General features: G+C 36.2%; 1 protein-coding gene across 1 annotated transcript; it reads left to right on the top strand.

Moving 5' to 3' along the window:
* The first annotated feature begins 1,853 nt into the window (after positions 1 to 1,853).
* hapstr1a (HUWE1 associated protein modifying stress responses a) lies at positions 1,854 to 9,248 on the top strand. The gene is made up of 4 exons (XM_079629313.1): positions 1,854 to 2,474; positions 4,960 to 5,040; positions 5,138 to 5,413; positions 6,807 to 9,248. The coding sequence occupies exons 1-4, from the start codon at positions 2,279 to 2,281 to the stop codon at positions 7,049 to 7,051; spliced, it is 798 nt and encodes a 265-aa protein (XP_079485439.1). The 5' UTR covers positions 1,854 to 2,278; the 3' UTR covers positions 7,052 to 9,248.
* The last annotated feature ends 2,973 nt before the right edge of the window (positions 9,249 to 12,221 follow it).

The following is a 12,221-nucleotide window of genomic DNA, read 5'->3' as shown; positions in this document are numbered from 1 at the left end:
TAATGTTGTATTATTCTAATAAATATTTAAATAAATACATTATTATTGTGTCTGATATAGTGTTGATTGACAATATGTGATCAATTTGATTTAGCTGGCATGACCATGGTGTTGATATGGTGAGTCCATTTCTTGCTGACTGAGAAGGGTCTACAACATTAGTCAACATAAAGTCAATGGGTTTCGGAGGAGGATTGCGCAAAAATATTGGCAAGAAGTCAGCTGTATGGTTCCTGCTGCATAGTCATTCAAGTTTTGAAAATGTCACAGAATTAAACTATTCTCAGCAACTAATCGGATATTCAACAAAAAATAAATGCTCTGTATTCTGTAATGACTGTCATATGGTTAATAAATGAACATGATCAAGGTGTTTGTGTTCTGCTTCAAATACTTTTATTCTCAGCCAAATCATTTTAGACAAAACCAATTCAAGTGCACAGTCTCGTCTTGATTCTTCGATTAACTTATGCTCAGTGAAGCTCCTTTTGTTTACAAGAGGAAATAATTACTTGATTTCACAATAAAAGCTCATAGTAATTGGGGTGACTGTGTGCATTAATACAATTGCTCCCTGGAGCCCTTCAGTGTCCCTGCATTCATTTAATATATTTACTATCATGCAAATTGATTACAGAATTGACAGATGTTGCATCTGTGTGAGCAGCACATTAATTACTATACAGTCTTTTAAAAAAGAAACTATACATATATGAACTTCAGCTCATCATAAATACAAACAAAAGAGTGGAAATGTGTGGAGTAGCTGAATTGAACTTGACAGATGTCTCCACATTGTATTGTTTAATATTACATTGGACATAATTTGTGGTTTAGAATACAAATAGGCTATGATTTGTTTACAGGAATTTGTACAATCCTTTAAAATATTTCCCAAAGTTTACTAGGATGGAATTTCCTTTAATAATAGTTAACAATATTTTACTTCTTTCATCATGTTTATGTGGACATTGTGCAGCTACAATATGACAGCCATCAAACCTTTTTACATATAGTGTACAAAGAGAATAACTATGACTGGTTTTAATTTACAGTTATGCATTTGGCTTATCCAAAGCAACTTACATTGCATTCAATGTGTACATTTTATAAATATGTGTTTCGTGGGAATCAAACCCATAACCTCGCTAGTGTTGCTGCGCCTGAATGCTATTCAAATAAAGTAGCCATATTTCGATATTCCATATTTCTAAAATTATTATTTGAGCAAAATTCTTACATCCAGCAAACATATTTGAGCAGAATTTAAGTTTTCAGCTAAAGCCGCACTGTTAACTTAACCTACAAGAATCCATATGTGGGTCAAATAAATTATTTGACATTAATCACATTTAAATTAGGCCTGCTTTAGCCTACAGCCTGCTAACATTGATGTCTTTCAGATCATCTAAAAGTATTAATAAACGTAACCACACGTGTTTTAAGTTTTAATGTTAGCATGTAGCACGACATACAGTAGGCCTATATAGGCGATACTCTTCAGTTTGGTTTAGTGTGATACTTTTCAAGTGGCGCTCGCTGGCGCTGCAGAGCCAAATGACGTCTAGACCCCCCCCCCCCCAGTCCCCCCCCAACCCCCCCCCCCCCCCTCCCTGAATATAATGGGTGGAGCTCAACATAATTCGATTTAGGGTTAGGGTGTGGCTGGACCTTCAAGCTCCACCCATTATATCCAGAGGGGGAACTGGATGTTAAGCTGTCTCCACCCATTGGTTCTCATGTTTTTTTCTATAATCATAGAGCAGGGATGTTCAACTTCAGTCCTGGAGGGCCACTGTCCTGCAGAGTTTAGCTCCAACCCTAATTAAACACACCTGAACAAGCTAATCAATGTTTTCAGGATTACTAGAAAAGAGCTTTTGTCAGGGTTGAAGCTAAACTCTGTAGGACAGTGGCCCTCCAGGACCGAAGTTGAACATCCCTGTCATAGAGCAACAGCGTTGAAACGGGCATGCGCAAAAGAAGTGGGCGTGTTTAAATATGATCCGCCCACATCGAGAAACTGCGCAGGGCAAAAGCGATCCTCTAACCGGGGGTAGACAGCTACTGTCCTGGGTAATTACATTTCGGCGTCACAAAAGACAAAACATTTCACTTCATTTCGTTTTAATTCAGGCCCGTAAATCCAGAAATAAGGATATTAACCGACACTGATCGGGTGTTGCGTGATTTCAAGAACTAGAATTAACCCACAAGAGCAAGAAAAAAAAAAAAAAAAAACCGAGCAGAAGTTTACCGAAGTTTCTCAGTATTCATCATGGAGGAGAAGAAGGAGGAGAGCGAAGCAGAGATCCACGAACACGGACCCGAACACTGGTTCTCCAAATGGGAGCGCCAGTGCCTGGCAGAGGCCGAAAGGGAAGAGCCGAACGAGGAGGCGGTGGACCAGAACCAGGAAAAACTCTGGCATCTCTTCCAGAATTCCGCTACGGCGGTGGCGCAACTTTATAAAGGTCTGTGGGCAGAGAAAGAGACCATATCAGCGGCCCTGAGACTTCCAGCAGCTCGACTAAAAAGACATTTCGCGTCTAGAAAAATCTCGTAAACTTGCTGTTTTTCGACCGAACCACACCTTTCGATCAAAAAACACATACCGGTATCATTTGGCCACTAACGTCATCAAAAGCTGCGTTTTATGTTTGTTTTCGAGCGTGTGGATGATAATTAGCTTTAGCCGCGCCGGTCTGGCTGTGTTTGACAGTTTGTTCGTTATTATATTGGCCTTGCTATTGCTAACCGGCTAGCCTGAAAGCCGGCTAGTTCGCCCGGGCCTTTAATATGAGATTTTTGTTCCTTTCGGCTAAACTATCTGTATAGGAGTAACTGATTTTCATGCGTAACACATTTACCTTTTACAGTCTTATAAAATCACACATTTTGGCAAAGCCCGGTCGGTTAGTGAGCTAGCTTGTGTCCTTTTGTGGCTGTGTTTCAAAACCTAGTGCACTCAACTGTCTACCTTTGTGCAACATAGGCACGTTAGAACACACTTATGTTGCCATTATCTTTCCAGGTTGGTGCTCACTAGAGTTTGGCACACAGCCATTGTCTGGATTACACGAGGAGTATCTGAACTCGCTCTTAAAGGGATAAGTTAGTTAGTTCACCCTAAAATGAAAACTCATTATTTACTAGCTGTTATGTTGTTCCGAACCTCTGTGAAGTTTTTTTTATGTGAAACACACACACAAAAAAAAAACGTTAGGTACTGTCAGGAACGGTCACAATTCGCTTCCATCGTTCTTTCATAATCTGCTGAATTGATAAGTGCATCTTTTGCTTTATTTAGTTATTTAAAAACAATAATGCTATAGTATTAGCTCAATATAAAATGGATATCTAGTGTAATTTTAGTTTCTGTGTGTATATATATATATATATAATATTTTGATCAGTTTATAAAAAAAACTTGTATTAGGCCTATTTGTAAAAAAATGTGTAAATGTTAGAATTTTTCATTTTTTCCCTCTAGAGAAAAACAAATATGATCTTTAATCCTTTAATTAATATCCTTTTGTTATTTACTAACTCTCAGGTTTTTATAAAACTGTAAGAATTTCTTTTGAATGCAAAAGCAGACGTTAGACAGAATTTTAGGTGCCTTTTAAGTACCTCAGTCACTATTAATTTTCATTGCATTGTTTTCCATACCTAGAGTGACAGACTGTTAATCAATAATATTCTTTTATATGTAAAGTATACTTTTAATTGCAGCTTTTGCTTGTACAAATGTATAAAATGGAAACTGTAGCCTATTTTATTTTAGCAATAAATTAGCAATTTTTATGGTTAAGCATTTAAAGGGTTAGTTCACCCAAAAATTAAAATTATTCCATAATTTACTCGCCCTCAAGTCATTTTAGGTGTATATGATTTTCTTCTTTCAGCCAAACACAATAGGAGTTATAATAAAAATCATCCTGGCTCTTCCCAGCTTTATAATGGGAGTGAATAGAGCCTGAGTTTTTGAAGCCCAAAAAAAGCACATCCATCATATAAGTAGTCCATATGGCTCCAGGGGGTTGATAAAGGCCTTCTGAAGAGAAGCGATGCATTTTAGTAATACAAATATCCTTATTTATAACTTTATAAACTACAATCACTGGCGTCCGTATACGTGTCTAGTTTCGGCCTAAGAGTGATCTCTGACCCAACGCATGATGTATTGACGAACGCTGAAGCGCAGGGTATAGAACAAAACAAAACACCAGTCACAAAAATTAGAGGTCCAAAACGAGAATTTTTCTAGAGAAATGTGGTAGGATCTTGAGTTTGTTGCCCGGCCCAATTTGTTTGAACCGCGAGAGGTGTCTACTCTCACCTAAGCTTACGCTACGCCTACATCCTACATCATGCATCGGGTCAGAGGTCACTCTTCCGCCGGAGCTAGACTCTCGTTGGGCCGTTACCGGAACCCAGTGATTAAAGTTTATAAAGTTATAAATATGGTTATCTTACAAAAACATTTTGCTTCAGAAGGTCTTTATTAACCTCCTGGAGCCGTATGGATTACTTTTATGATGGATGGATGGATGGATGTGCTTTTTTGGGCTTCAAAAAACAAGGTACCATTCACTCCCATTATAAAACTGCGAAGAGCCAGGATATTTTTTAATAACTTGTTTGGCTGAAAGAAGAAAATCATATACACCTAGAATGACTTGATGAGTAAATTGTGGGATAATTAACAATTTTGGGTGAACTAACCCTTTATTGTCTCTTTAAAAATAGCATGGACATAGCTTAATCCATTGCAAAACCAGATTAATTTGACATGTATTGTCTACACATTTAGAAAACCGTGATTTCCCCAGTCTTATAGTGTAAAGGTTAGCAATAGAAATCCTGTCTGAATACATTTATGGACCTAATTTATTTGAGTAATCTCTATTGTCTTTAAGGTCACATGAGCGCCCCTGATTTATTCCTGTCTTGCAGATCGAGTCTGTCATCAGCAAGGACTGTCATTGTGGTCTCCGTTTCAGAACGCTGCAACAGCAGTGACCAATCTTTACAAAGGTATTAAAGATTTGAGTTTGCAGATATCTGGTACCCCACACTGTTGTTTGTTGTATAAATTGCATAAATAATTAAATGAATGTAATCTGTTCAACAGAGAGTGTTGATGCACATAAGAGAAGCTTTGACTTAGGAATCCAGATTGGTCATCAGCGACGTAATAAAGATGTTTTGGCCTGGGTCAAAAAGCGAAGGAGAACTATACGACGGGAAGATTTGATTAGTTTCCTTTGTGGTAAAGCACCACCACCAAGGACTTCTAGAGCTGCCCCCAAACTGACTGTCCATTCTCCTAACCGACCACCTTCGTCGGACTCCGTATCATCTGTCGAGACTGATTTACAGCCCTTCTGTGAGGCCATAGCACTACATGGTAAATATTACTGCCCGATCACAGTTAAGATACAGCTGACTGAACATGATTACCATATGACATGTCTCAACATTTAGTGACTGCACTTTGTAGAATACATATGGTGGTTATTTACCGGTATATATTTTCTCCTCCCCACACACACACACACACACACACACACACATATATATATATATATATATATATATATATATATATATATATATATATATATATATATAATATATATATACACATATACATATACATATATATATATATATATATATATATATATATATATATATATATATATATATATATATATATATATAATATATATATATATATATACATACATACATACAGTACTGGTAAAAAGTTTGGAAACATTACTGTTTTTAGTGTTTCTGAAAGAAGTATCTTATGCTCATCAAGCCTGCATTTAATTGATCAAAAATACAGAAAATTTGTAATATTAAAAAACAGTAATATTGTTAGATATTATTACAATTTTAAATAATCGATATTCTTTTTTAATATACTTTAATATATATATATTTTTGTTATGCAAAGCTGAATTTTCAGTCTTCAGTGTCACATGATCCTTCAGAAATCATTCTAATATGATGATTTATTATCAATGTTGAAAACAGTTGTACTGCTTAATATTTTTTTTTATAACATGTGATACTTTTTTTGATGATTCTTTAAGGAATACAAAGTTAAAAAGGAACAGAATTTATTTAAAATAGAAATCTTTTGTAACAATATACACTACCATTTAAAAGTTTGGGGTCAGTCATTTTTTTTCTTTTTTGAAAGAATAGTTAATAGTTTTATTCAGCAAGGATGTGTTAAATTGATAAAAAGTGATAGTAAAAATATATTGTTAGAAAAGATTTCTATTTTGAATAAATGCTGTTCTTTTTAGGAATATATATTCATCAATGAAAGATTAATGCCAGCATGTAAATGAGTATTTTATATATTTTATTTCCATATTTACATTCATGTTTTTGTCAAGTTGAGAAATCTTAGTGTATGCTGTCAGACATTTAAAAGATAATTTTGTCCATTGACCCTCACATGGTTCAAGTACAAGGTTTGCATGACTGTACGTTCCATACTAGTATTTTTAGAGTAAGATATCTGGTTGAAAGGACCTTAAGGTTTATTTTCAAGCACAGCGTGTCATACCTCTACAAACATTGCATCACAGTAATACACTAGAAACATGAAGTTGCCTTCACATTACCTACAGTTGTTACCATCTCTTATTTAGAGGATTTGTAAATAACAGCCACAACATGTTTAAAATGTATCATTATTATGGGTAGCTAATGGGTGGCATTGACATTTGGAAAAGGTGCAAGTGATAATGGTAAATTAAATCTGGTTTCTTTTCCAGGTCTAAGTGGAGCAATGGCCGGCATCAGTGTCCGCTCAAGCACTCCCGGCTCTCCGACTCACGTCAGCGGAAGCTCAAATGCGGGGCGCAGGCGGAATGGACTGCACGATGTGGACTTGAACACTTTCATATCGGAGGAGATGGCCCTCCACCTTGGCAGCGCGGGCACCAGGAAGCGGACCTCGGTCCAGTGCGCCGACGTCATCACAGACTCCCCAACCCATAAACGCAACAGAATGCTCTGAGCTCAGTTCTTGTTCTGTATGCTTTGTGCTGCTTGAAATAAAAGCCACTTAATCCTCAACATTTGCGTTCCCTCAAAAGGAAACCAGGAGCGCAGTACACTTGCATATTCATACTGTGGAGGCTTGTCGCTCCATGCATGTTGACTCGGTTTTTTTTTTTGCGCTTACCACAAAATGAATCTCATCAGTCAAGTGACCGCATCATGTTTTGAGTTGTATGATGCTGTCAGTATCCAGTTTATTGGAAACATATAAACTACAGGATTACAACATCTAATAGGCTATTTTAATTCACTGTACCAACTAGTTGCATTTTCTAGTAGTGCCAAGCTAACCATTTTTAATTTGTTTTCAGATAATAATGTCAGCATCATCTAATTTCCCATCAGTTTATTTTTCTTTGCACTCAATGTGCAACATTATTGGTCGTAATTGAAGCTGCTGCTGATCTAAATGTTTGTGTGAACTTGAGATAGTTGTAATAATGATTTTGCACTAATGCATTCAGCCAGACCTGTTTTTTTTAGGAACCATATAGACATAAAAAGAAATGCAAGGGGAAGCGAGGCTTATGATAAAATGGTGCAATTGTTGACATTTTACATTTCAAGGCTGTTGTGATTTGGTTTAGGGGTGAGTCTTTGTGCTATGAGAATGGCTGTCTCAGGAGAGGTATACTGAAGTAGAGAAAAACCGTGTCGTCTTGAAATTGAAGTGTCCTTTAAGTGCTTTTCAAATCCAGGCCAGAGGATTTGGAGAGCTGCACGTGTACGGTCCCGCTTTGTACTGATGTATAGAAGTCAAGCTGGATACTTACCCTCTTAGAAGTAGAAATATATGTCAATATGAGTCCCTGGGCGATTAGTGTGTGCTCCTTTTCTCTCATACATCACCTTTCATCTAACGGTATGCATTTTCTTTCCCCCTTGTCTTTGTTTCTTGATATAAGATGTTTTATGTAGAATGACCAATTAGTTGATATGATCCTCATGTTGACACTTCTAGATTAATGAGTTTTTGGAATTTCAGAAAACGCTGGTGGTGGGGAATCATGATGTGGAGTGTATGTTGTCAAACCCCAATCAAACTGCTTTATGCGGACATATTTAGTTACAAATGTTTCAGAGAATTTGCTTTTTGTTTCTGTAATATGAGTATTGGCTATTTGGTTATTGATTTTATGATTAATTTGACAAGCATCTAACGTTGATTGCTCAAAAAAAGTTAATTGATTGAATTGACATGTAAGGCATTTGATTTATTTAAAGGTCAGAGAGTAAAGCTAACATTTTGTAAAAGTCAAGTTGGAAAGTAAAATAGTCTAGATTATCCAGAACATCATACGAAACCACAGTTGCCATTTTAAAAAAAAAACTTGCAAAAGTTATGGGCTAAGTTATTAAAGTTACATTTGTATATTCACATCAAGTGTGTATGTTTTGTTTAACGAAAACAGAATGTGTCACACCCAAATGAGCCTGATAACAGCAACTTTAATGATTAAAACAGTGATTCTTGTTTGTTCAGTAATTATATTGATCTTTAATATCTATTGTCATAGCACTAGAATTTGCACATGTATGTAATGCATATTTGTGAGTTTTGCTCAACTGGTCCGGTGAAAGCCAGAGGCACGAGTGATTGCAAAACCTTCCTGACAATCTAAACCTTTATTTGATGTAAACCTATCTATAACTCGTAGATGGAAAATATTTCAAATCACTGTGATTCTTGTGAGTTTTGTCATTGGCATGGGCTGTATTTGTTGTGAAGTGCTTCAGTAACTGATGCTCAACTGCCCTCTTGTGGTCATTTATATTCTAACACAGAAAATAAGTCAACAATAGTTCAGGGGTCTGTCAGTCTGAAACGAAATTTTGTGAACAAAATGAAAATATGCACTAAACAAAAATACATTATTAAACGAACTTCAGCAAAAGCTAAAGTTCAGCTAAATGTTTCATTGTCATATTTTACTATTTTAAATGATTTTAATTATAATAATACAAGATCTGTCTGATTCTTTATTTTAAAAAGTTTATTTTGACTCATTAACATGGACATTTTTGAAAATAATATCTTAATAACAACCCCATTCCATGTGTACATAAATTGCTACTGAATGAAAGCTTAAACATTTGCATTTGTAAACTTTATAACTTTATAAACTGCATTTGCACAAAACCCCAATCCTCAGAAAATAAATAGAAAAAAACAACAACAGCATCTTCTGTTTATTTGTTGGAATAAGCGGGTTTGCACCCTTTTTATAGATTGACCCTATTTTATTATGGTGTAACTTTGACGAGTTTAACAATTAAATAATGTAGAACTTCATTCATTTATATGAAAGCTGAAAATGCAGACAAAATACACATACAAGCATTACATATTCATTAATGCTTAAATTAGGCCTATAGACAATGTAATGTTCAAGTCTGTCTCAGGTTAACAGCTCAATAAGCCTTAATAATTTACATGAAAGTGAGAGGGTAATTATTTCAAAAATGTAATAAAAGGATAATATTGTTCAGACGTTTGAATGACACTGCACAGGACATTTTCTTCGATTTCCGAGTGACCTGATGAAACTAACATGAACTGTCTTATGTGGTTTGGCTGAACGGAAGGTCACTATTAGCAACAATCATTTGTTGTTGTAGTTGCCGTGTCCCTGTTGTATGTATGGTTGTATGGCTACAGTTTGTGTTTGAGTGACGCTGTCCATGACGTCATGTATGTGCACAGGGGAGTTTCATTCTGGCGGCTGCAGCTAGAAAACACAACACTAGATGGCGCTGTTATCTCAGCCGTGTGACCAACGGCATAAATTGGAAAAGGGTAAAATCAAGCACATATTCAGCAGGTTCTAGATTTTTTTTTATAACTAAAAATTAGATGAATGTAGTAGTTATATTAGGCTATATAATTTATGTTTGAAGCAACATCAAGCATATACACATCACATGGCATAGCGCCAGGCGAATGATCGGAAATTGCTACTGTGACATGAAATGAAGAACGTGTCCTTGTGGAAAGCATTTTCACCAATCATAACCCTTTTTTAACATAATTGAAATTTATTATAAAACAGAAACATTCCACCAATGTTAACACTAGGCTAACTTATTTAGCACCATTAGGACTGTCTGCTCAACAGTTGATCTGATTATCTGGTAGGCTAATCAGCAGCTTTGTTGGCAAAAAGGAAGATGTCAGCAAATGTTAGACTAATAGTCATTTAGCATTTATCCGTTGTGCCTCGCTAATTGCAGATACTGCCCACCCCTGGAGCAACCTGGGGTTAAATGCATTAGCACATGGGAACAATGGTGATTTGTATCACAGTAGCCTATTCTCCACTTCCTGGGTCACCCTTTAGGGGTTCAACAAGCTCTTTTGAGGGGATATGCTATCATTTGCATCTTGGTCATCTGCCCTGTATGTATTTTGCATAGTCCATTTTTGGACCCCTGTACCACAACAAGGTAGCCTAAAGTTTGCAGACGTATGGATGGATGGAGAGATTAGGCTACGTAAATACTTGTTAAGCTTCCACATGGTCGCATAAACAACTACGCTAAATACAATTAAAAAAAGGTAAAAAAATTGTTTGCAAGGAAATGTACAATTATGAGCACTACTGTGCATTAAGGACCTCCATTAAGGAAATCTGACCTCTACATGTTGATTTCAGAACTTCCTTTTCACAATACAGAACTATTGTTTTCAATCATATTTGTACTTATGTTTTTAATGTGTTTCTTCAATCCTTTTTACACTTCGAAAAAAAACTGGTTGCCTCATGACCTTTATTTATTTATTTATTTTTATAATTATTTTTGTATTTAATGCTTTGCCCATCACACACTCTTGAATTGTGGTCTAATCTCCACATGAGCAGGTGTAACTGAAATATTGCATTCTGTACTGAATGACATTGGCTATCCCTTGTTCTTTAGCAGTGATGTAGGAGACTTCTGTGTGTATTAGGAGCCAGCCATGAACAATTTATGAAACCCATAAACTGTGCCTGACAAGAAAGTAATACCCGGCAACAAACCGCATTTTACTTACTCATTCCACAGCTCATAGATCCAGATTGTGACAATGACCTGCAGTCGTGCAATGAGGTCAGATATATCTAGCCCCATGACGTTTATGAGATGTTCATGAAACTGTATGTTTGCCATGTTATGCGTCTGAATAAACATAGTGGTTGCTCATATGATCATGATCACTATTTTGAGGTGTACATTCAAAATCAATTAATGCATCTGAAAATTGATATCAGCTCATTTTTAACTGTTATAACTTCTCATATCCAGTTGTATGAAAATGTCTCTACAGATGCAAATAATCTTCATCTCATATTTTTCAGAAGAATGGCTTTTTTTATTTCAGTTTGAGATTATTATTATCTGAATGCGAGATTTGGTGACTTTTCAGCATATAGGGACATAGTTATAGCCATTTACACATGAAGAATACTTAAAAAAATAAAATAAACAGAAACTCCCTGCAAAAGTAATAGGGCCCACCAGCTTTATTGCTTATACCCCTAAATAAAGGGATATGAAAATAAAGCAGAAAGCGAATACAGCAATTAATAATGCCGCAGCTAGTCAATACACCATATACCTCCCAAAATCTGAAACAAACACAATCTGACTCAAAGCGTTTTTACATTCCTAATTCCATCTAAATCATTCATTATGTGCACTGCTCAACAAAGGAGGGCAGGAGCAGAGGAGCCCTGAAGGTAGAGCGCTGGGGACCCGATAGCACATGCTTTTCTGCATTAATCCCCATTTCCAGACATCAGGCTTTGACAAGTCTTCTATTTTCTTTCACTGTCTCTCCGAATTTAATGAAAAATGCAACACCACTTTCCCATCTTGAACTTCCACGGCTGCAGACCTTAAATTATGGATGCCGCCCTCAGAGCTGATCTATGAGCATAAAGTGATGCACAAGGCATGAGACAGTGGAGAACTTTTATTTTATTTTATTTGTGGGTCTGTGCAGTAGTTTCTATCACATTCTTTCCTCTTTGAAGATGTTGACGTGAAAGTCCCTGCATCAGACTGTAATGGAACATTCCAGATGAGTTATGTTACATGACACCTTGTTCGGTCCAACAGACTAATTGAGAATAGTGTAATTGCAC

This window comes from Phoxinus phoxinus (assembly GCF_949152265.1).
Source record: "Phoxinus phoxinus genome assembly, chromosome: 1".
Classification (NCBI taxonomy): Eukaryota; Metazoa; Chordata; class Actinopteri; order Cypriniformes; family Leuciscidae; genus Phoxinus; species Phoxinus phoxinus.
This window is presented reverse-complemented; position numbering and strand designations above follow the sequence as displayed.

Excerpts from the sequence above, each read along its gene's own strand:
- hapstr1a (XM_079629313.1), top strand. The coding sequence starts at position 2,279 with ATGGAGGAGAAGAAGGAGGAGAGCGAAGCAGAGATCCACGAACACGGA. Across the intron at positions 2,475-4,959 it reads GGTGGCGCAACTTTATAAAG|ATCGAGTCTGTCATCAGCAA; the intron begins GTCTGTGGGCAG and ends CCTGTCTTGCAG. Across the intron at positions 5,414-6,806 it reads TGAGGCCATAGCACTACATG|GTCTAAGTGGAGCAATGGCC; the intron begins GTAAATATTACT and ends TTTCTTTTCCAG.